This window comes from Hemitrygon akajei, chromosome 30, assembly GCF_048418815.1.
Source record: "Hemitrygon akajei chromosome 30, sHemAka1.3, whole genome shotgun sequence".
NCBI lineage: Eukaryota > Metazoa > Chordata > Chondrichthyes > Myliobatiformes > Dasyatidae > Hemitrygon > Hemitrygon akajei.
In genome coordinates, this window is record NC_133153.1 from 22,859,192 (window position 1) to 22,885,706 (window position 26,515).

The 26,515-nt window shown below is 40.0% G+C and overlaps 1 protein-coding gene across 3 annotated transcripts in view; it reads right to left on the reverse strand.

The window, feature by feature from the left end:
• atp8b4 (ATPase phospholipid transporting 8B4) overlaps positions 1 to 26,515 on the reverse strand; it is a 294,774-nt gene that overhangs the window by 138,456 nt on the left and 129,803 nt on the right. For all 3 annotated transcript variants that reach the window (XM_073033107.1, XM_073033108.1, XM_073033106.1), the window contains one exon: positions 4,773 to 4,831. In XM_073033107.1, the coding sequence (XP_072889208.1) occupies positions 4,773 to 4,831 (59 nt within the window). The remainder of the gene's footprint in view (positions 1 to 4,772; positions 4,832 to 26,515) is intronic.

Below are 26,515 nucleotides of genomic sequence, written 5' to 3' on the forward strand. Positions count from 1 at the left end.
ATAGAAATCACAGGATCATCAGGAACTGTGGGAGTTCATGATGGTTCCTCCAATTTTTGATCGTCAAAGCAAGCATAGAAAACATTAAGCTGATCTGGAAGGGAAGACCTGTTGTCACTGATGTCGCTTTGTTGATGCAAGTTTAGTCCATAGTTGCCACTTCACCCGTGAGATGGCTTTCTGGAGATCGTACCTGGACCTCTTGTAACTCTCTTGGTCACCAGACTTGAACGTCTGTGATCTAGCCTTCAGCCGAGTGCCAATCTCAGGCCTTCTGGTTGGGGAAGACTCTGATTTTGTGGGGACACACACGTTTACAACTGTTTTAATAAAATCTGTGACAACCACAGTGCACCACAAGATCCCTCTGTTCCTCCACACAACGAAGAATCCTGCCATTAACCTTGCACCCTGTCTTCAAGTTTGACCTTCCAAACTATTGGACTTCACACTTTTCTGGTCTAAACTGCAGCATCATTTTCCTTTTCTCTTTGTTTTCGTTCTTTCTTTAATATTCATAGAATGCTTTTCTCCCCCTGATTTTCTGCTCTTAGTGTTAAGCTCTCTCTCCACCTGGCAAGAGTACCTGCAGCTAGAAATCCTCCGGGTTCTGGCTCCAAACCAGGTACAGTTGTGCAGGGGTGAGAGCAAGCAAAAGGTCAGCCCTGTGTGTAAAGAATGATCTCTTTCTGCCTCACTCCTCCTCAATGGCCGTATGCTCTCCATGTTAATGAAGTGCATTTCATCATGGAGTTGATCTTCATTCCTTTATACTATTACACTTCTCACCATCATCTATACGCCTCACAGTATTTTATCTAATTTCTTTGCTACTGTCTGGATTAGCATACCGTACCAGCAGTAATCATGAGTTTATGGCCACAGACCTATTAATTTAACACATGAATGGTTCAAACTGCCTTAGCAGGAACTCCATTATTCTTTTAATGTGATCTATCTGTTCAGGCTGCTTCACTTCCTCAGAATCTCTTCTGCCCACTCCAATATGAAAAGGTTCTCGCAACCCATCTGGTGATTAGCAATTGTAGCTGGAAATCCCACTGTGTGATTTTGCAATGTTCCAAAAAACTTAACTCAACGTTTGAGGCACATGCCTAAAATAAATAAGGTCAACTGCGCTATAATATAGTGGAATCTAATTTACTTTATTTTTTAAATTCAATTTAAGTCACGAGGGGAGAGGAATGTTATTTTGTAACACGGTTAACAGTGGAATGAGTTTCTAAGCATACATGAATAGCACAATAAATCCTTTCAGCTGGCTACAAGTTAGGGTTCATTGGTTTTGGTTGGACTGAAAAGAAATTCAGATGTAGTCTATGTATTACTGACTTTATTCCTACAGAGCACTGAAATAGTTCACTCCACACATTCACTTCTACCTTCTGCCTGTTAACTTAAACATCCTATAGAGGACCAAACTGTCAGTTTCAGTTTCACTTCCAGCAAAGTCAGAAAAAAAAGATCCTGGCAACAGAGGTCACTGCTTTGTTCACTCAGGCTTCACCTTTAGCATAGGTCTCTCAGCAGTGAAGCATTCACTTTGCCATCAAGAAGTTTTGGTGTTAGACCCCGATTCCTCCCAGATCAGAAGTGCAATACGCTGATGTAAATGGCCTCCAGCTAAATGATTTCCCTCTCTGGCCCCAGTTTAATTGAGGTGATTAAAAGCTTTCTCTCCTCAAGGTACTCACTCATCTCCTAGTTCTCACTTATCACCATTCCCTTCCATACTGCAAAATTATCATCTCACCTCCAACCTCAGTTGTTTCCAAGGGGTCTGTCTATGTTTTATATTATTATTATTATTGAGATAAACCACAGAATAGGCCCTCCCAGCCCTTCGAGCTATGCTGCCCAGCAATCCCCTGATTTAACCCTGGTCTAATCACGGGACAATTTACAATGACCGATTGACCTACCAACTGGTACATCTTTGGACGGCAGGAGGAAACTGGAGCACCAAGAGGAAAGCCACGTAGTCAAGGGGAGCACATATGAACTCCTCACAGGCAGTGATGGGAACTGAACCTGGATCGCCTGTACTGCAAATAATTGTGCTAACCACTACGCTACCGTGCCTGTCTTACTCCTTTCAAATTTGCAACCACCTTTTGTGGAACCCTTAGTCTGAACTGCTCCAGTGAACTTCCTACAGTACTGCATGTCTCTTATTAAAGTGACCGTTGACTGCATATTTGACTGATATTCTTGACCTATCTGCATCCTTTGAGCAAATGAACCACACCATCCTCCTCCAAAGCTCCTGGATTCCATTCTACTGGATGGCTCCACAGCATTCAACATGGTGTTATGGCTAGCAATGGTTTCTTCCTGTTCTGTTACCACTGGTGTCTCCCAAGTTCCTATCTGACATGACTATTCTGTGAAAATATACCCAGCAGTTGTGAAACATGCTGATGACAGCTTCATTCCACCACTCTCGGCTTTTCTACAATCATCAATCAGACACCTTGACCAATAGTAAATACTGACTGCACAGAAAGTTCCATCAGCTCAATGTTAGCAAATCAAAGAGATTCACTTCAATTAGCACTCTTAACATAATGTCCTGACTATCAAATCTACCCTTCTCTACGGCACTTATTTGTAACTCAATGTCACCATTTGAGGTGAGCTTAAGATCACATGTCCATACTATCAGAACGATTGCTGTTCAGAAGTACAATTTGTCTCAGTCCTTGCACTTATGCCTTTGTTCCCTGCAGAACTGACTATTGCTGCCTACCTCCCCATCCTTCTTTTACTCTCCAAGCCATTCATTCGCTGATAACCATAAACTAATCTGCACCTCATCCCAGAGAGAGAGAGGGCGAGGGCGAGACCATTAAAATAAAGAGTGTTGCAAGGAAGCAGCAATAATAGATGTGGAATAGAGTCAGGATATTATTGGAAAACAACAGAATTCATTAACACTCAAGCAGAAACATAGAAAATTAAACAAGCGACTAACTTGAAACGAAGTTAACAGCGCTATGCGTCTGTAACTCCCAAACGGTTAAACTTAGAAACAACAGAGTCTTACACAGTCTCAGAACATCAGTTCAGAAAGTTTCAGAGATTCACAGGGGAATTGATAGTAGAGACTTTTAGATTCAAAGTGTAGCGAAGAGACCACCTTGAAGACGGAGATTCAAAATACGGTGAAGAAGCAAGTCTCACAGAGATACGCCAGGAACGGCCACTGTATCTTTCCGAAGGCGATTCGGCAGACACACAGTACCCGAAAAGCGAGAATTTCACCACGTAACTGACGGGAGACGTCCCTTTTCCAGGATTAGTCACCACACACCCGAGACTTTGCAGGGGTTCACAAAAGTGGGTGCCAAAAATCCACGTTTGGATTATCCAGTTCCATGACATACAAAGTAACTCCAACAGTGATTTGCCACTGGGTTGCCTTCTTCAGTAAACTACCACACCCAGACAAGGGTTAACACACACGTGGTATTCACAAAGGTTTTCCCTCGTCAGAGAACCCACTCCTATGAATTAACTATGTGACAACCACACTTTCGTATTCGAATGGAATCAAATTCACCCTTGCAGGCTACTGGGAATCAAACTCACCCATTCGGGCTACTTGGAGAGAGTCCAAATAGTGATCTCTTTGTCACTAGGTTTCTTCTGTTTCAAAACCTTTTCTCTCCCCTCTTCTCTGCAACAGCCTCCAGCTGCAGCAACCGTGAGAGTCATTTATCAATACTCTGGATTGATCTCAACTCACTCCTTTGGGCTACTTGGAGAGTTTAAACCAGCGACCTCACTCACTAGTGTCTTTCCATGATCGAAACCATACTCGACCCTCCGGAGCAATCTGTGCTGCTTCCTTATATACTGTTGGGGTAGGTCATTGCGTGACACTCACAGAAACAAAGTCACAGATTTCTAGTACATCACATACCATCCCAGGTGTTGAAACTGGGGTTCATAACAAGAGAAACACACTAATAAAGTTGGCAATTCTTTTTTAAGTTTATGTAAAGAGCATAAGTTATGTGCTATGATTAAAGTGAACTGAACCACTCAATTTCAGTAGCTATAATTTCAGTGCAGTCTTTGGTCAAGAAGTACATAATTTGTTCTTCTTTTTTTGTGTGTGCTCATTAACGAACGTAACAAAGCCTATCCTTGCCACTAAGCTTTTTGTCACCTGCCCCAATCAGATGGCAGATTTTACTTCAAAGCTCTCTTGTGGAATGCTTTGGGATGTTACTGGAGCCATATTTTTGTTGACTTGTTTGACTCTTCAGACAAGGCGAATGCCCGATAATTATTTGAGATCGAGCTGAAATTATAACTGCTAATTGAGTGAGATGATGTATTAGATATTATGGATTCTAATGTAACACTGGTGAAAGATTGATACCAGGGAGGGTGTAAGAATTAACACTTATACAGCCATTCACCTTGAGCTCGAAACCTAGGACAAGATAAATTACTGGTGTTTAATTTAATGGATATATAAAATATGATTGGAAATAGTTTTAAGTAATAATATTTATCATAGTTTGTTTAATTCCCATATAAACAGCTGTAAACTATTTTATTCTGTGGAATAACAGATAAACGCACAAATAAGTGCACCCATTTGCTAATAATAAAGCAGATCCAATATAATACCGGTGTCCAAATAAGGCTGGTTTGTGGTTCAGCAGACATCTATAATATCTCATTCATTACAAAGCAATGACATATGGACTACTGATAAAGATTAATTTATCACTTACAGCATACTCAAATTTTTCATTATATTCACGGTTGTTGGCAATCACTCGCCTCTCCTCCTCTGCAAAAGAAAAGAGAATTAAATCTAAAATGTAACAAACTTGGTGCAGAGAATTGGCTTAATCAGACATACAATTAAAAGGAAGTTGAAGATTTCCATTAGAAGCCTCATTATTTCCAGAGCTATATTCCCAATACACTTGAGTCATACTGAGAGTCAGACAGCACGGCGGCCCATTGTGTTTGAGCTGACAATCAAGAACCCATCTACATTAATTTTAACTTTCTTCTCAGACACTCATCAATTGTGCTCCCTCCTCAACTGATTTTCCCTGTCATTCAGCTGCAAAAAGTGCAATTTAGAGTGGTCAATTAACATACCTACTGACATGTTAGGCATGTAGGGGGAACCAGAGTACCTGGGGAAAACCCATGCAAGTCACATGACAGACTCTGCACAGATAGTACCAGGTCAGGATTTGAACCAGAGTTTCTAGAGTTATGAGGCAGCAACACTAATTGACCTGAACTTGAATTGTTTTCATTTCAGACAGCGATGGCTTTTCAGGGGGCACAACCTGTTGGGAAATACAGCTGTTTCCTGGGTGGACCTTTGGCAAATGCCAAAGAGTTCAGGACCCTTGCCTTAGTGCCTAAGTCCAGAACATGCTTGCTGACCAGTGAGTTCCAGTACTGAACTCCACACAAGGTCTAATGGTGCAGCAAGACCTTATTAAATTCCTCAATATTTACACCAGCACATCTACCTGACTGCACAACTAACCCAAGCAACACACACCAAATGCTGGAGGATCTCAGCAGGCCAGGCAGCACCTATAGATCTCGGGCCAGTCTTGGGGTGTTGTGAAGAGTATAGGGGGGGCTGTCAGAGGTTACAGCAGGACATTGATAGGATGCAAAACTGGGCTGAGGAGTGGCAGATGGAGTTCAACCCAGGTAAGTGTCAGGTGGCTCATTCTGGTAGGTCAAATATGATGGCAGAATACAGAATAATGGTAAGACTCTCGGCAGAGTGGAGAATCAGAGGGGTCTTGGGGGCCGAGTTCATAGGACACTGAAAGCTGCTGCACAGGTTGACTCTGTGGTTAAGAAGGCATATGGTGCATTGGCCTTCATCAATTGTGGGCTTGAGTTTAGGAGCCAAGAGGTGATGTTGCAGCTGTACAGGACCCTGGTCAGACCCCACTTGGAATACTGCGCTCAGTTCTGGTCGTCTCACTATAAGAAAGATGTTGAAACAACAGAAAGGGTGCAGAGGAGATCTACAAGGATGTTGTCTGGAATGGGGAGCATGCCTTATGAGAATAGATTGAGTGAACTCGGCCTTTTCTCCTTAAGATGTAGCCAGTGGGAGCTCCCACTTCTTCTGGCGGACAGAGAATAGGTGCTCGGCGAAGCAGTCTCCCAATCTACGTCGAATCTCACCAATATACAGAAAGTCACACCGGGAGCACCGGATACAGTAGATGGCCCCTACAGACTCTCAGGGGAAGTGTTGCCTCACCTGGAAGGACTGTTTGGGGCCTTGAATGGTAGTGAGGGAGGAGGTGTAGGGGTGGGTGTAGCATTTGTTCTGCTTGCAAGGATAAGTACCAGGAGGAAGATGAGTGGGGAGGGACTGTGTAAGGAGTGATCCTTGCAGAAAGTGGACAATGGGGGGAGGGTGAGGGAAAGATGTGCTTAGTAGTGGGATCCCACTGGAGATAGCAGAAGCTCCAGTGAATTATGTGCTGCATGTGGAGGCTGGTAGGGCAGTATCTCCCTCCTGGCACTTACCCTTGCAAGCGGAACAAGTGGTGGCCACCCATTTTAATTCCACTTCCCATTCCGATATGTCAATCCATGGCCGCCTCTACAGTTGTGATGAGGCCATGCTCAGGTAGGAGGAACAACACATATTCTATCTGGGTAACATCCAACCTGATGGCATGAATGTCGACTTCTCGTACTTCTGGTAATGCCCCCCTTCTCTATTCCCAATCTTCTTTTCCCTCTCTCACCTTATCTTCTTGCCTGCCCATTACCTCCCTCTGGTGCTCCTCCCCCCTTTTCCTTCCATGGCCTTCTGTCCTCTCCTATTAGATTCCTCCTTCTCCAGCCCTGTATCTCTTTCACCAATCAACTTCCCAGCTCTTCACTTCATCCCTCCCCCTCCCGGTTTCAACTATCACCCTGTGTTTCTCCCTCCCCCTCCCCCTCCCCCTACCATTTAAACCTGATCATCTTTTTTTCTCCAGTCCTGCTGACTGTACTTTTTTCCATAGCTGCTGCTTGACCTGCTGAGTTTTTATGTTAAAAAAATTAACAAAATTTTTTTTTCATTTTTTTTAATTGTTTCTGTGAGTCAGAGATATCCAGTAACATTCAAAAACTTGACAGCTGGCAAAGGTTGTGAGCTATTTGTAGGTAAGATTTCTTCTGCTTCCGACATGACCAACATACACATAGTACTCTGCTGCCATTCAAGTCAGGTACAGTCCACCAGGGTAGTGAGGCACTTCAGCAAGTTCAGGTTGTTGTATTCTTTGCTGTATATTCACAAGATAATTTCAAACCAACAGGATGATTACAACACAGTCTTCATAAAGAGTTGTTCTAATAAAGGGTTTTTCATCAACAGCTTCTTCCCCTCCACCATTAAATTTCTGAATGTTATATAAACACACACATACTTACTGTAATTTATAGTGTTTTTTAAATGATGTATTACAATGTACTGCTGCCACAAAATGACAAATTTCACAACATATTCCAGTGACATTAAACCTGATTCTGATCTGGAACTCTTAGTACTTTTTTCTATTCATAGATGCTGACCAAAATGCTTCATTCAGCTTCGTTGTAGGTCATATATGTCAAACTCAAGGCCCGCGGTGGAATTATCTTTGGCCCGCGAGATAATATCTAATTACTATTAAAGCTGGCCCCAGTAATCGAAGCGCCTATGGCGTATGATATGGCTAATGCTGAGTTTATTCAGGTACCAGGTTTTCAGGGTTTTTAGTGTTTATTTGGCAGTCTTGCTCGGCAGTCTTTTTCATAAGAAACGGAATTTGTAAAGTGAAACACTTTGTAGTTATAGCAGCGACTGAGACACATGAGAGCAGGCTGAAAAAACGGAGACAACGAAAGCTGCGTTCGCACGCGTCCAACTGATCTGGCCCGCATGAAGCTGCATTTTGCTCAATCCGGCCCGTGACCTAAAATGAGTTTGACACCCCTGTGTAGGTTTTCAGCATCTGCAGATTTTTGCTCCAATGACTTTCCTATTGTACTCACGTCTTCATTGCAAACGGTATCATCAATACTGCAGTTACATTGCCATTTTGCACTCTATCATCTCCCCAGTTCAAGCGCAGGAGACATTCTATTATTCCCCTCATATACTTCCTACTCATGCTTTAATCCAAAATAATTAACCTAACTGTGGTCTTCCTAATTAGTTGGACGAGGCTGAGTTTGATCACTTGCCTGGATTTCATAAGATTGCCTGTTGTCTTCATAATAAGAGATGACTTTTTTTTAGGGTGCTTAATAGCTCAGATACAATTTGACCTGAAGTAACAAACCTTAGCAGCAGAGTACAGCTTGTGTTTACAGCTCCCTCGGGGATTTTACTATGTTTCTGGTTGCAATATGCCATCAGGACCAGTGCTCTGTGATTACAGCCAGAAGGCATAAACTTTTCACATTACTGTTACTTGCCATAAATCTTTTCATGCTACCAACTCAAGTCATGTTTTATGAGTACTTTTTATTATAATATACTCCCAATGTTCCCTTTCGCCTTACAGAGCTCTCCTGTCACCGCTTGGCACAGGTGTCCATTTATTACCCATTTGGTACATGCTAGCTCTTGGAGCAATGACATTTATATTTTGTAACTCCAAAATATCAAACAAGAGATGTGTACCTTAGTTTTGTTTTCTTTTTACTTTAAGCAAGGTGAGTGCATATGACGCGGTGGCATCATAACGTATGCCATTCACATACTTCGTATGCATAACCCATAATGAATTATGTAAACAACAAAGGATGCTTAATCAAACAATATATCTACAATATTACTGAAATATTCAATACATTCCTCTGCACACTTCCCTCTAAACAATTGTCTTTCACATAATGATCATCCAATCACTCACTCATGCCAGGGGCAACTTAATGTGGCAAATTAACTTCCCAAAATTGCATCCTTGGGATGTAGGAAGCAACAGAAGTATCTGAGGAAACCAATGCAGTCACAATGAGAACGTTCAAACTGGGCATTGACAGGACCAAAGGTCAGAAATGAACCTGGATCACTAGAGCTGTGAGCCAGCAGTACAACCTGTTGCCCCAATGTATCTATCCCTCCAAGCTGGGAAGGTTTATAATAAATGCATCTCGATTCATTGAAGTATTTTCTGATCAGCTGATAGGACAACATAACGGATCAAAATTTTCCCTCAGCTCCAAAGTTCAAAACTAATTCCTATTTTTCCCTCTATTTCGTTTCAAAATATAAAACAGAAGTTACCAATTATCAATGTGAATTCCAATATATAGTAGTAGTAATCTATACATTCAACAGTTATATGGAAGTTATAGCAACTATTTGAAAGTTGCTAAAAAATCCTGCACTTACTAGCTTAGTCCAGAGCAAATTACAGCAATAAAATGTCTATGTTCAATGCTTAATGTAAGCTTTGAATGGCAAGGATTTACTTCCTTATTAACACAAAGCAGAAAAGGAGTATGTTATATCGAAAATGTGGTCAAAGAAGAGCATTGGACCTTGGAAGCACACACTTTAGTACAGCAAGTCTCATTGTCTGAGCTTTCCTTGCACATTTAGTAAAATTGTTTAATGATAATTCTGGACAAGAGTGAGGTACCATGGAAGGTCAAATTCTGCCAAGGCTCATCAAAATGGAAAGGACATTGGAAACACTGATGTATTTGGGGTACATGTCCATTGCTTAATGGCAACACAGGTGGAGAAGTTTGTTAAAAGGCTTTTGGCATGTTGCCTTCGTGACCCAAGGCATTGAGAACAAGAGTTGCAGCTGTACAAAGCATTAGTTAGACTGCACTTGGAGTACTGAATACAATACAGGAAGGATATGGTAGCAACAGAGAGAGTGCCGAAGAGATTTCGCTAGGATATTGTCTGGAATGGATGGTTTAATTATAAGAAGAGAATGGATAAACTATGTTTATTATCATTTAAATGACAGAGGCTGAGGGGTGACCCATGAAGCTTTATAAAATTATGAGGACCTAGATAGAGTTTTTCCCCTTGAGGCTGGTGAGTGTAGAACTAGAGAAGACAGGTTTAAAGTAAGAGTGGAGAAACTTAGAGAAGATCAGAATTAGAATCAGGTTTATTATCACTGACATATGTCGTGAAATTTGTTGTTTTCTGGTAGCAGTACAGTACAAGACATAAAATTACTATCAGTTACAAAAATATATAAATATATTAAATAAAAATTTTTAAATAATAAATAAAAAAGAGGAAAAGCAAGGTAATAGCCATAGACATTTCAAAAATCTGATGGTGGAAGGGAAGAAGCTGTTTCAGAATTGCTGAGTTTGTGTCTTCAGCCCCATGCACTTCCACTTCGATGGCAGTAAGGAGAACACGAAATGTCCCGGACATTGAGTGTCCTTGATGATGGATGTGGAGGCAGATACAATCACAATATTCAGAGTGTTTGGACAGACACATGTCTAAATGGAATGTCTACAGTGATGTGGGCAAATGGTTTTAGCTTAGACAGGCATCACATCTGGCATGAGAAAGGTGGGTCAAAAAAGGCCCATTTCTGTGCCGTATCTTTCTAGGATTGTGATTCCATGACTTTAAGTAGCAAATGCTAAGATTTTCATGAACATATTAAGTGGCATTCTTTAGAAAAAGAGGAAAACCTAGACATTTACACAAACCTAAAAGATGGTTAACATGCAACTCTTCCCTATTTTAACTGTAAGTTCACTATTTTGTTTCATTTCTGAAATAAATAAGAACAACAAAATGTATACTCTCCATACATTTAATACTGGATATTTCTTCTCAGTTTTAATCATGTAAATTGAATATTTTGCCCTATTTACAAGAGAAAAATAATCATATTTTATGATTGAATTTTAAAATGCCAGACCACACAGTTGGTCTTTGTCAATTCTGTGATTATCTAGAACTCATCCCATTGGCAATAAAAGAGCTGCAATTTCTGAAAATCGTGATGCTCTTGTTTTTTTTTTGTCCTGCTGCTATATGTGTTATCTCTTCATGAATTCTGGCTGCAAACTGGTCCTTTCAAAAGCATTTACAATTGAAAGCTGTTACAGGCCATTTAATGTGTGCTAAGAAAATTTTAGTTCAACAGTTTGAGACAGTTAGACATATATAATTATCATTAAAAGGCATTTCTGTCATGGAAAGAATGCATTATGTAATTTAGCATTAATCTGGGAATGTGATGACATAACCATTACTTAGAAACTTTGACCATTTATTTTGTGTGGATGACTGTATTAATACAGAATCATAACCTAATGCACTAACTAATAACTGGTCAAAGTAAACTGGAAATCTCTCACTATTGGTCCTACAACTTCTTTCTATGGCTGTTGGTAATCACATGAGTTTAAGTGATAGTCGGTTTGTGTAAATTCTCTTTTGTTTTCAGTAACAATCATGGCCCAGTGACTTGTTCCTAATGATAGACTCAGTGGTTATTGAATTCAACTTAATTTGGTTCATAATTTTCTTTCTCACCATATCCTGCCAACTTTTACCAAATTTCAAAACGAGTACATGATCTTCATCCAGTGGAAGTAAATATTCGCTACTTGCAAATGGATGGATGTACTGTATTCTGGAGAGTTGTAGATGGGCACATGCATATGCTGGGAACAGAGAGATGTGGAACATGCATGGGTAGAAAGGATGAGATTAATTTTGCTTCATGCTCAGCAAAGACATCATAAGCCAAAGGGCAGGCTCTTATGCTGTACCTTCTGTTCTATGAACAATTGGACACTTTCATCTTCTACCTTGACACCATTATCACCATAGCCTTAATAGATGTGGTAACAATTACCACAAAAATTACCGGAAACAAGGGTAGTGCAGCAATTAGCAAGACACAATTACAGATTGGGGCATCAGGGTTTGGAGTTCAATCCCAGCATCCTCCGTAAGGAGTCTCTCTACGTCCTCCCATGGAATACGTAGGTCTCCTCCGGGTCCTCTGGTTTCCTACCACAGTCCAAAGACATAATCGGTCATTGTAAATTGTCCAGTAATAACATTAGGGTTAAATTGGGGTTGTTTGGTGGAGTCAGGTGGTGCAGCTCAAAGGGCTGCAAGGGTCCATGCTGTATCTCTAAATAAAATAAACAATGTAAAAATCTGAAAAGAAAGTTTTGTACGTTTGAACTTTAGAGAATTATCTCTATGAATATGCTTGAAAGATTGAAATATCTTAAGCTTTTTGCCTTGGTTAAACAGCGGCATTTTCTGTTTTCGTATCATTTAGATGCTTGTTCAGGTGAGTTACTGAAAAGTCTGATTGAAGGTCAACAATTTGAAAACTTAACTTGGTTCCTCTTGGTCCTGACGAAGGGTCTCGGCCCGAAACATCGACAGTGCTTCTCCCTATAGATGCTGCCTGGCCTGCTGTGTTCCACCAGCATCTTGTGTGTGTTGTTTGGTTCCTCTCTCACCTCATTTACTGAGTATGACCACACTTAGTTTTAATTTTAATCTTCTTCAATCAGTTATCAGCATCACAGGTGCCACCATAAGGATATGATTTTAAAATGATTGACATATTTCCATTTTGATGAGTTGGGGCACTTACCCTGAAATTTGACTTGCTGCCTTCAAGATGGTTGATGAAATCTGCACCAAAATTTTTCGTGAATTATGAATACAGGCTAACTGGCCTTTGAACGACAATAATTAACAGCTTAATCCTTGCTCAGATTATGTCTCATAACTGTCTTTCTAAAAGGCTGAGTAAAACTTAACAACCTCTCTGACTCTGAAAAATTAACCAGTATGAAGTCCCATTTCCTCAGGAGAAAATGATGACCTTAAAAAAAAATTGAAGTATTGCTTCTGAATTTTGCTTTATTTGTTAGTCATTGTAAATTATCTTAAAGAAAGAATAACTTTGTTTGTCCCCCACCCATTGAAACATACAGTGAAATATGTTGTTTGTGTCAAATCAAATCAGCAAGGTTATGATGGGGGGGGGGCAATCCACAAGTGTTGACATGCTTCCTCAAACACCAACACAATCCTTCTGACAACTTACTAACTGTATGTCTTTGGAATGAGGGAGGAAACCAGAGCACCCAGAGGAAACCCACACAGTCACGGGGAGAAAAGACAACAGCAAGAATTGAACCCAGATCAGTGATTGCAAAGCGATTACGCTAACCACTACACGATGTCACCACTCTATGCCTCCATGCCAGCCCTGTGTTTTAAATCTTGTAAAATATTTAAAATATTTAACCTGTCCTTCATCGACATCCAACAAACCATGGAAATATAATCTGAACTGTTTGAAAACTTCCCAGCTGTTTGCGCTACCTTACAGGGGTCTTTGAATTCAAACTGCTCATGGATGACATGATCTTTGGCAGACATAAAGTGAAAGGTGAAGGTGTTTTCTTCTACGCAAAAGGCCTACACTTTTCCAGGATTAAATCCTTCTAATAATGCCAGTTTGAGGCTTGAATCAGCATGCAGAGGATAATTAAGTTGTGCTCACTTTTCAGAGGCATGACCCAGCCATAGACACAGTAACACAGATCAAACATGCGGGGGGGTCTTCATCACAAGCACAGCTTTCATCACACTGCTCCAAGAAAATCAGATAAATTATTACAGCATTTATTCAATTTAGTCAGACAGAAACACAGCGGCTATCGTGGCAGTCAATCTTGTACAGGTTGCCCCAAGAGGCAATTATTCTGACTGCAGAGCACATTATGTTCTTGGCTATATGATGAAATTAACCTTCCAGGAAAATGACCCAAAATGACAATCCAACTGTTCAAAGCAGCTTCACAGTTCGGCTCATTTAATTCCCATCAGTTAAAATAAGTCAGAAGATGTTGGTGCATTTCTTAATCGAAATGTAATTGACACTATTATTACTATCGTCCCCGTTCCAATTATAGATTTAAAGTGCTTGATATGCCAACAGCACCGTGGACCCTCTACTGCAGTTTGAGTTTACTGGCAATAGACTCTTGGTATCAAAGAATCTGCCAGCAGAGAAGTCCATTCAGCCCTCTGTGCACATCCCTACTCTGTCAAAGAGCAAGAAATGGTACTTCACTGTTACACTCATGCCACATGGATGGTGGGTGGCGTACCCATGATTACTTCAGTTGCAGGCCCACCACTACATTACATCCTTTCTGTTGCTTTGGGGTCACGGTCAGGCTACTGACTGGGGGAGCTAGAGACTTGGACTATAAGCTTGATATGAATCAGGGCACTGGGGCATCATAAGTAGCCAGAAGGGGCAATCTGAGGCCAGGGGCCATCAGGCGATTGACTGCAGTGAAAGCAGAGGTGCTCTTGGTGTCACGGGAGGTGAAGGATTATACCAGCTAGCACTTGCGACTATTGCAGTCTACCAATGGTGCTCCTGGGATAACACAAACTAACTTCTGCACACAGGTTGATACTGCTCGTGATGCAGGCTCACCTCATGCTAGGAAGCGACTAATTACATTTTCAGGACGTAACAAGATCATTATTATTGTACTCACTGTGGAAGTATGAAATTCTTGCCATCTAATTCCATCAAATCATTGGTTCATCTTTGCATTTTCCCTACAACCCTGCAAACCTCTCCAATTCCCTTATGATAGTTATTACTAATCCTACCCCAGTCACCCTTTCACTCTGTGTATTCCAAACCATACCAATTCAAGTCCTCAAATGAAAAAATCTCATCAGTTCCCCTTGGATTCTTTGCCAACACTTCCAGGAAAAACTCCGCAAGTTCCCAGAAGCCTCCTCCTGGCTGAATGCCACTGACCACCCAAGGAAGGGAGAAGCCCCTTTCGCAGAAAGAATGATTTAAAGAGACAGCTTAACCCTATTTGTTTCAAAATAAGCTTTTGGACAGAGGACTGTTACTTCACCCTGGATCACATCTGCATCCAGTTCCTGTTGTTCCACACAGCAACCTGCAGCTGTATGGGCACAAGATAAATAGTCTTATCTACAAAAGAAAAACAGTTCAATGTTTACAAGCCCGGGAGGCCTTGGATGGGGGCTGTCTAATTGCCGAGAAAGCAAATTCAGCATGCTACAAGATTCCACCTATATTGCTTTCCTCATTACTTTATGTTATAAAATAAAAACATCCATTTTCTTCTTGTCACCAACACTCTTGGGTATTGTCGTGTAGTCATCCAACATTACATTATGACCATGCCGTGTTAAAAATATTTCCTGTGTGTAAACTGTTGCAGCAAAGATTTTGAAAACCATCGGTATTTATGTTCGTGATTAAACACGTACATGACTGAGCAGTAAATAGTGCTATCATGGCCACTTCTTTATTGCTTTGCTCTTGCATATGATTCAACATGAACAGAATTCTTAAATGGAAAATACACTCTGTGGCCACTTTACTAGACATGTGATTATTTGAGTTACTGTCGCCTTCTGGTCAGCTTAAAACAGTCTAGCTGTTCCCCTCTGATCTCACTCACTAACAAGGCATTTTCACTCACAGAACGGCTGCTCAATGGATTTTTCTTTTGTTTCTCATGCTATTCTCTGTTTACTCTAGAAACTCTAGCGCATAAATTCCCAGGAGATCATCAGCACTTTCTGAGATACTCAAACCACCCCATCTGGCACCAACAAGCATTCCACAGTCAAAGTCACATTTTTTTCTGGTGTTTGGCCTGAACAACAACTGAACCTCATGATCATGTCTACGTGCTTTTATGCATGGAGTTGTTGTGAGATGATTGGCTGATTGGATATTTGCATTAATGAGCAGTTGTACAGGTGCACCTGATAAAGTGAGTGCAGCTTAGCATAATAATCACACCAACAGGTGAGACCTCCTTAGCCATGACTGGAGGCTATGGAGGTGATTGTTGGTACTTCCAATATTTTCCAGTCAGAACTTGCTCAGATCACCAAAACCAACAGAGACTTGCAAGCACACTTCATTTCAAATCACCACTACTGGCAAGGATGGCCCATCAATAATCTTTCTTCCACACCATCACTGGGAGCTTCCTCACCCCATCTGTACTTTGGCAGGAGGCCTTCAGATTCCACAGAATTTTATATCACACCAGGACCATTGATTAGTGAGAAACCTCCATTTGGCTGAACATAAGAACATAAGAAATAGGAGTAGGAGTATGCCATCCAGCCCATCGAGCCTGCCCCACCATTCAATAAGATCATGGCTGATCTGTCCGTAAAGTCAGCTCTATCTACCTGCCTTTTCCCCATAATCCTTAATTTCCATACTATGTAAAAACCTATCTAACTGTTTCTTAAATATATTTAGTGAAGAAGCCTCAACTGGTTCCCTAGGTAGAGAATTCCACAGATTCAGCACTCTCTGGGAAAAACAGTTTCTCCTCATCTCCATCCTAAATCTTCTCCCCTGAAGGCAGCCCTGAATGTGTAACTGAGGGCTCTTTCCATCACCCTTTCGGCCAACGAGGCCTGATCAGCCTGATCTCTAACTACATCTGAGTAAGAAACTTTCCCCTAATCTCCTTTCTAATTCTTTGACCAAATGCTTTAAGTCTGTTTTTCTAAAGTCAATAGTTCCTGACCTCATAATATGACGCATCTCAACTATGTCTACACGTCACCATTTTTGCCACAAAGAGTACAATTCCAGCTATCTATCCAATCTTCCTTCAAACCAAAAAAAAATTGCAACCTTGGCAACCTCTTCATAAATCTCTGGAGTTTCTTCAGAGCAGTTACTTATTTTCCACAAAAAGGTGTCAAGAAATGGACACAGTCTCTGGCCTAACAAGAACTGTAAAATTTCATTGTAAACTCTTCTGCTGGAATGGAGCAGCAAGAATTATAAATCAAACTCTCTGAGCTCTAGAGCAGACTCCAGTTCTATAGAAAGAGACTAAATTTCCAGTGTAAATTTCCAGCTCAAGGATGGCAAATCTCAGAGAGAAAGCTAAAATGTGAGTGTGAATATGTGCACAAATGTTTGTAACTGGGTGCATATGTTCAGAAATGGAGATTTCTCCATTTCTTGCACCACCAGGTTCAAGAACAGTTACTACTCCTCAACCACCAGGCTCTTAAACAAAGGAGGATAACTGCACTCATTCTATTTCTAATGTTCCCACATGCAATGATCCAATTTTAAGAACTCCTTAACTTGATATTTTAAGGCAGTCATTATTTATTGCTATTTATTTATATTTGCATTTGCTCTTGCTCTTTCATTGATCCTGTTTACAGTTAATGTTCTATATTATGCCTGCAGGAAAAAGAATCTCAGAGTTGTATGTGGCGACATGATTGTACTCTGATAATAAATTTTACTTTGAACTTTACAAGAGAATATGGATGCTGAACATCAGGAGCAACACACGCTACTAGAGAATCTCAGTGGGTCACAGAGCATCTATAGAGGGAAATGGACACTTGAGACCCATGATCTGGACTGTTCAGAAATACGTTGCTGACTTGTGAACAGCAGCAGAAAACATTTGCCATTTAAAATGCTGAGGCTGTCACTATCCATCCTGGGATTAGTTGACACTCGGCAGAATAAGGGATTAAACTTGCCTGATGCCTAAATTGTCTTTGTTGGCCATACATCTGGGAGAGTAAAGCATGTTCCCCTTTCCTCACTATTATCAGAAACGGGAACCGATGGAGTAAGATGAGTGATAAAATCTTCTACAAAGGCAGATCGCAAAGTGATTTCTGCAAAAGCCCTTAAGGTGATGGAGGGGCAGGAAAAGATGCAGTTTTTGAAAATGCATTGCTCCACTGGAAGCCGGAAAAGCGCATAACAAACTTGGTACAACCGCAATGTAGATTTGGCTAAATTCCCCAGGCATCCACAGATAATTAAAGAGAGAAAAGATGATGGCTTTGCAAATCCGAGCAGCTTGAAGCTGCAGCAGAAGGCTTTTACAAAACCATAACAATTAGGGAGAGTTATTTTCCCTGTAAACTGTCATTCAGGTGCACGCATTAGATTCATTTATACACCATCTTAAAAGCTTTACGTCTTGTACAGCAAATTAAAATATTTTTTCAGTTTAGCAACAGAAAAGCTGATAAACTAAGCTCTTAAGAATAATGGCAAAATTACACTAATTAAATTAGATGTGGATTAGGAGAGTTAACACGTATCACGACATATGCAGGAGATATTAAATCTGATTCTGATTTTGAGTGGATGCTCTCCTGAGGAATTCTAAACACAAAAAAGACTATCTACTTTATTTAAATATAAATCAAGATTGGGAACGGATGGATTATTTTCCCATATTGTTTTCACATCATTTGTGTAATAGCATTTTAGAACTGGACTGGGCAAAGAAAAAAATGCAATTTGTTTGAAAATGTCTAAAAACAGATCAGATCTGACATTTGTAGTAAGAAATGTCATCTTCAGTAGAAGCTATTTTCTCAGGACACAGTATGGCAGAAAGGAGAAGGTTTGACTCTTCTATAAACATCCAGCTGTCTTGGGGATTGTTTTTCTAGCATCACTTGTCTAAAATTTAAAAAATGTTCCATTCCCTAGAATATTAAATCTCAAGAAAATAACCCAACATAGCAGATAGTTTTAAAATGAATTCAAAGGAACATACATTTTAAACTGGTGCACACCATAACTACAAGGCATGGCCATTTTAACTTCCCATGAGAATAATTTGAGAGAAACCTTTTGGCTCAGGAAATGAAATTCACTGCAGAATATAAATATAATTTTTGATAAGGTTTCCTGACAATAATAAACTATGTACTCATGTTAAGCAGCAACTGTTTTGCCACACAAGATATCCTCCTGAGATCCTGCAAAAATCTCAGCACAACTTGTCTGAAGTTCTGAATTTTTTTTTTAAATGGTTCACATGCTATAAGTGGTGCCTCTTTTTAAATGTTTAAATTATTTTCTAAGTCGTCATCATCTGGTTATAGTGTGTGAAGGTGAAAGCACAAAGATAGTGGTTTCAATTTTGCTGTAGTGTTGATGGGAAAACTACTCACTATCAGAACATCACAGTTTGACAGCAGCTTTTGAGTTTTGGATATACTTAACAAAATCCCAATGTTGCTGTCAGAGATTACTGTTCTATGGTTGTACTGCATGCAGCATTCTCCACTGAAACAAGTCATTACAAGTTGAATTTTAAATATTTAGGAACTAATCTTACTGTAAAACACAATAAAAGTGTTATGGTTTGTTCCCTGGTGCTTGACTAAATCTTTAATGAAGTTTCAATCCACAGTACCAGATTAGTAAATATTTTAGTTCTGCAAACAATATGTAACAATTGTGGATTTTAACTTTCTTTTGTATCAAAATATGGTGGAATTTAAAATATCTTATTAATTGATTTATAATATTTCAATTTAGCTTTAAATATCTATGCATTTTTTTTAGCTCTCTGTACGTGTTTAGAATTAGCTTTATTCCCCCTTGTTACACTGCCTATCGCCTCTATATTGGGATTGACTACTCAGTAAGTGTGATAACATCTCTGGTGCTTGACAGAGGAGATTGTGTTTAGCTGATGCCAATCAACAACCAATGTTTCCGAAAATGAACAGAGATGCCATTGAAATTGCAAAGAAGCAAGTGAGCAGTTTGTATAGAGTTCAGCAATGAGGATTGGTGATTGGCCACTGGTGCCTATCTTTGCCCCCGAACCCCATCCTCCCACTGCCCCCTACTATCAAGGAGACAGGTCATGCCACTGTTTTATTAAAATAATTGATACCCTGGAGAAAAAATTGAATTTTACACATATGAATTGCATTTTTCAGATAAACTGCTAAATTTTTCAAAAATATATTTTATTTTGTTAAATATTTTAATTATATTAAACTTATCCTTCAATTATCTATCTCTCTTTCCCTCTCATATTATATATACACACATACATACACACACAGACATGCTCACCCATACATACAATCATTATTTAGATAAGATTCCATTTTATTTCTTCACCATTTAATTTAAAAGTATTTACAGATACGTACCATTATCCGTCAGGTAATTATTTTCCCTTGCGTCACCGACTTTAAGAGGAAGTACAGTATTAGCAAATTCATATTTCATAATCATATTTCATATTGGAGCTCTGAAGAAATTAATTCCGTTAAGCATTACAATTGAATGCAGAATCTCAAGGCTTGATAGAGCAAACACAATTGCCTAGAGAAACAATTATACCAAATATTGTGCTTGATAATGCAATTGAAGATCCTTCTCCCCCACCCCCTCCCACTCTTTGTCTTGTTGTTTATGGGTGTCTTTGCAATACTTCAAGGACTAAGTTCCTTTTGTGGACCTGATAAAACTTTCACACCAAGGACAGACTAGATGATGTCAAACAGTGCACTGTGATCACTTTGGAGTCAGGGTTCTTCCAACATGTTGCCCAGGAGCTAGAATTACCAAGACATACTCGGGCATCATCCATGGACACACACTGCACGGAACGAACATACCAGTCATGGATATGAGAAACTTATCATTACCCTTGGGTCTCTGCTTAGACCCCAGAAACCCCTAGTCCTGGAACCTGAATTCCAGACAATTCTAGGCCAGTGAATTTTACATCAGTGAGAGGGAAATAATTGAAGAAAATTCTTAGGAATAGGATTTATTTATCCTTGGGAAAGCATTGATCAAAGTATGCATAAGTAACTACAGTCGGCCCTCTTTATCAGCGAGGGATTGGTTCCGGGACCCCTCGTGGATACCAAAATTCGCGGATGCTCAAGTCCCTTATTCAACCTGTCTAAATGCAGTTGGCCTTAGGACCCAGCAGAACCCCAGACCTTATTTAACCTGTCTCAGTGCGGTGGACATTAGGACCTGGTGGCAGAGATCTGAATCTGCAGTGCTTCTGTTCACCAAAATAATCACAATCACGATTGAAAATAAAGTGGAAATAATAAAGCGATCAGGAAGAGGTGAAACACCATCGGTCATTGGAAAAGCGTTAGGCTACAGTCGGTCAACGATCAGAACAATTTTAAAAGATAAAGTGAGAAAGGCTCTGCCCCGATGAAAGCTACAATTATTACTAAGCAACACAGTGGTTTAATTATTGGGTTTTGGGGTTTTGGGTTTTTGATCCTCCACATCAACCTGGCATGGTGGAGAGCGTACTCTGGAGTGATCTGTCACTAGATCAAACTCGGGAACTTTTGTTCCTGAGCCCGGCGCTGAAACATATGTTCTTAAGTGTTTTATATGCATAGAAAGGTAAAATATATACTATACACTAAGACAAACGTTTAACTAACCGACGCTAAATGATAGCGGATGTACCTGCTCTGACTTACCTAGTAAGAGAACTTCCAATATTTTTCGATCCCGATCCACAATAACCCACACACATCCTCCCGTATACTTTAAATCATCTCTAGATTACTTATAATACTTAATACAATGTAAATGCTGTGTAAAATAGTTGTTATACTGCATTGTTTAGGGAATAATGACAAGAAAAAAAAAGTCTGTACATGCTCGAACAACAAGTGCTGGAAGAGCACTTCCAGGTTTTCTCGATTCACGGTTGGTTGAATTCGCGGATAAGGAGGGCCGACTGTATATACAACCTTGAGATTCATTTTCTTGCAGGCATTTACAGGAAAATCAATACAATTATATAAACGAAGTGACAACCATTGTGCAAAATTTGTAAAGACGAGATCATGTTTTAGAAACTTGACTGAGCTTTTCAGGATCTGACAAAGATGACTGGTGAAGGCAGGGCAGAGGATGTTGTCTACATGGATGTTCATAAAGCATTTGACATAGTTCCTCATGGTAGGCTGAAAAAGAAGAGTAAAGCACATGGGATTGCAGGTTATTTGGTAAATTGGAATCAAAATCGGCCTGGCCATTGAAGATAGAGGGTAGTAGTGAGGTTCAATCTGGTAGAAAGAAATGCAATCAGAGGTGCAGATAGGGTATATAGCCAAAATCCTTTCTTGAAGGTGGAAATGTCAAATATGAAGTGGCTTAAGACTTGAAGGTGAAAGGGAAAAAGTTTAAAGGAGATCTGTGAGACAAGTTTGTTTTTACAGAGTAGATGCCTAGAACATGTGCATGGGGGGGGGGGGGGGTGGCGGCTTTGAGGTTCTAATATTTTTCTGTCATTCATTCCTTGGAGTACTCTTCTGTTTTCATGGATGTTTGCAAAGAGTAAGAATTTCAGGTTGTATACAGTATATGTTCTCTGGTATTAAAAGGAACCATTGAACCAGGGGAGGAGGGGGAAGCTGCTAATTTGAGTAATATTTAAAATGCTTTAGGACAGGCACATGAACAGGCAGGGAATGGAAGGAAAGACAGCATATGCAGACAAATGGGATTAATTTAAGATGACACCATGGCCTGCTATGCTTTGTAAATTCAAAGCATTAATCTAATTCAAAGGTCAGCACAGGAGTCCGAAATGTAACTTTGTCTTTACTTTAAGTGCAGTGTGCGTGTATCACGTGATAGTTTGATAATGTATATGATTAATGTATCTTTTACATAGAACCCAGAATGAATCATTGAAATGAAGAATGATTTACACACACACACACACACACACACACACACACACACACACACACACACACACACACACACACACACACACACACACACACACACACACACACACACACACACACACACACACACAAAGATAACTGAAATATTAAATACACAACACCCCTCCCTGCTTGGCTATAAACTCCAACTCAATAGAGAATGCATCTCAACTATATATACAGTATATTATATAATACAACTACTATATACTAACAATCACAGTATAATCAATATTTAAACTGCTCCATTCGTGCCTAATCATTGTGGAGGATTTCTTACTCTTGCGGGATAATATATTTCCTGACAAGGGCGTCACTCTGCTTGGCAGGTGAGACTCATGGCTGTGAAACAATCTCAGGTTCCGGCCTCTTGTGGTGGTTGATGGAGTTGACTCTGAGACTGCAGGAAGTAGTTCTGACAGTGGTAGCCACCTTTCTTCTTCATTTTTCTTCTTCTAGTTTGTTCATTTTGAGCTTGGGAAAGTGCACTGGAGTATCCTCTTATTAATCCTTCTATTGCTCCCTTTATCTGATCTGTCTTGGTTTCCTCATCCACAACATCATCTAACAAATTCTCAGTTTTCCTATCTCCATTGACTTCTTTCTTTTCGGTCTTCCAGCTGGGCTTTGATCTTTGATTCTACTTTTACAAGCAGCTTTTTGTTTCCCACTTGAAGTTCAAGCAATAACCTTAATGCACACAGAGTAGATTCTGGCTCTTTATACTCACAGAAGCCGAATGCTTGCATCTTTCCTGAAGCTCCTTGAGCACTCCTTCAGCTCAAAACCAAGCCACGTTTCTCAAGTAACTGCTTGATTAACATATCAGAAGCTTTCTCAGATATGTTGCCTACAACAACTGTTGTAGTCTGACAACTGCTATCGTCACTTGCATGATTCCTCTGAGAAGTGTGGTCTTTCCTTGGTCCAATATACTCTCCAACGAGAGGCACAGAGGTTGGAACCAACACCTGTTTGACAATAGTTCATGGCGTATAGCATGGAGACAGTTGTGGCATCATCCAGTACCTTTCTTAATTTGCCTTCATTGCAGGGGATGTGCCATGCAGATTGTAGACAGATTTTCAATCAAGTTGTAGTTGTTTTAGCCAATCACACCCCCCACAATGCTGATTCTCTTGTTTTTACCACATCCGAGCTCAATGTGGTTTGCTGGTTGTTGTATTTCACTGTTACGAATGCCATTCCAGCAGGAGTTATCTTTTCTCCAGTGTAACTTCGTAGCTGGGTACCTGCAGGCTACAATTATATTTGAAATGCTATTCAAACTCATTTTGTGGAATGACTGAAACAGCTAAGCTGGTGTCTAACTCCCATTTTAATTAATTTGCAGTTCACCTTTGGCATGAGCCATATTGCTCCTCTATACTTAATTTTCACACTGGAAATCTCGAGGCTGCACAATCCTGTGTCACTCTTATCATTATCAAATTTTTCATCAGCAGCATGCTGATTAGTACACTTTCTGAAACTGAAATTTTACTTTTTAGCGCTTTCTCTTCCCTATGAAGTCCATTTATTTTTGTCTGCCCAACATTCTCTTTGAATGTGTCCTACTTTATTGCATTTTCTGCAATTTCCATGCTTAAATCTGCAGTTGTTTGGTGTATGTGAGCCCTGACACAATTGTAACAGAACTTATTCGGCTAGGCTGGTTCTGTTTAGATGATGCAATTTTGTTCACACTCACTTTCATTCCCAACTGCAACTCAATTGCACCTCTCTCTGCGGTTTCCATTGAAACAGTGATTTCCACTGTTCTTTTAAATGAAAGCTGTGCTTCAGTTAGGAGCCATTTTTGAATACTTTTTTTTAAGATTCCACAAACTAAATCATCATTTAATGTAGGATTAAGCCCATTACCAAACTGAGAAAGCTCAATCTCTTCAATTCAACCATGCTTGCTGAAATGTGTCTGCCCTTCCTTTTGATTCTGCTCATAAAATCTAAAGCATTCTGCAATCAACATTGGCTTTGGTTCTAAATGTTTCTGCATTACTTTGACAATATCAGCAAAGATAATTTCTGATGGCTTGGTTTGAGCAACCAAACTGTATGCAAACAGTGTACCCAATACACTGAGCAAAATTGGCACTCGCTTCTAATCAGCTATTTCATTTGCTTCAAAATACTGTTGCGATAGCTCAGCACACATGATCCAATTTTCCCACTGTGTAATCAAACTCGTCAATCTTTCCGATGAAGCCAGCCGTTTCTGATTTTTTTAAAAATGGTTATTATCACTCAGTACTCACTCTTTATGAACCCTGAATTTATCCATTTATGGCTTTTTTTTTAACTCAATGATTCTGCGTGTGCTGGGCTGTTTCTTTTGAATTCAATGATTCCTCACAGCATTTTTTATTAGTTTGAACATCTCGCTCTGCTTTAACAGGCCAATTGCCGTCTCAGGTTCGTTTAAAAATACCTCATCGCCAATGTTATGTTTTGTACCTTCAAAATATTACACATTCAAAGCAAGTCACATAAGTCCAAAATCCTATGTGTAATTCGAATTTAAGTGAGGCACGCTTGTATTACATGGTAGCATGATGACATATGTGATTAACATATCTATTACATATAACCTGCTTTCTGAGGAAAGCAGCATCCATCATCTAAGACACCTACCATCCAGGCCATGCTCTCTTCTCACTGTGGTCATCAGGGAGGTGGTACAGGAGCCTCAGGACCCACACCATCAGGTTCAGGAACAGTTATTGCCCCTCAACCATCAGGGCATTGAACCAGAGGGTATCATTTCACTCACCTCAACAGTGAACCGTTGCCACAATCTATGAACTCACTTTCAAGTGCTGTTCATCTCATGTTCTCAATACTTATTGCTTATTTATTTTTCTTTATGTTTACATAGCTTTTCGTCTTTTTAACTTTGGTTGTTTGTCCATCTTTCATGAGGCCTTTCATTGATTCTATTGTGTTCCTTTATTTTTACTGTTTAATTGCTTTTATCCTCCCATGGTTCATTTGGCGCATCGGCTTGCAACTTTGCTGTTTCTTTAGTGTTTGTCTGTATTATGAGGCCACATTGTTAGCTTGACACCCAACCCAACATGGGTATTTACTGTGAATGCCCGCAAGAAAACGAATCTCATAATTGCATATGGGTACATAAATGTACTTCGATAATAAATTTACTTTGAACTGGAAATAAGCCGTGTGCTGTTTTGTTCTAATACTGTTGTCAAGCTAACTGTTGTCAAGGAGGGGGGAAATCATGGTTGGGAAAAGGACTAGGGAGCAGGAAACTCCAGAGGGACATTCTGCAATGATCAGTAAACCAATTGTTTGGAATCAGATGACATTGCCTGGTGTCTAAGACCGGGTGTGTCCGTACCCGTGACACCCCCTGCCCCTGGCACTCCTTCTCTGCCACCTGACCTCCACCCCTCCCGCAGGGCTCCACCCTTGAAAATCCGAACATCCTTTGCTCCCACAAGATTTACAAACTCGCTCTCTGCTCCACATGGACAAATAAACCACTATGTAAAGTCTTAGAAACCCTAGCTATATATACTGTATGTGCCTAAGACTTTTGCACAGTACTGTACTTACTGATCTTCTGAGCCAAGAAACTTCCTCCCACCTGCCTTTCTTCTATTCCTTAAATTCAGCACAACCTTATTTCAGTTTCCATTTTGGCCATCTCTTTTAAACCTACTGTGAAATAATTAATTCCCAAGTTTGGTCATGTTGCAACCACACTTCTTTAATGGTTATTAAATTGTACCTCAATTTGTGTTGCTAATTCACTTATCTTCTTCAGCAATACAATGCAGTTCTATGATAAAAACCTTCAACTTTGCTTTTGTATCATTCTATTTTCCTTGACTTATCAATACC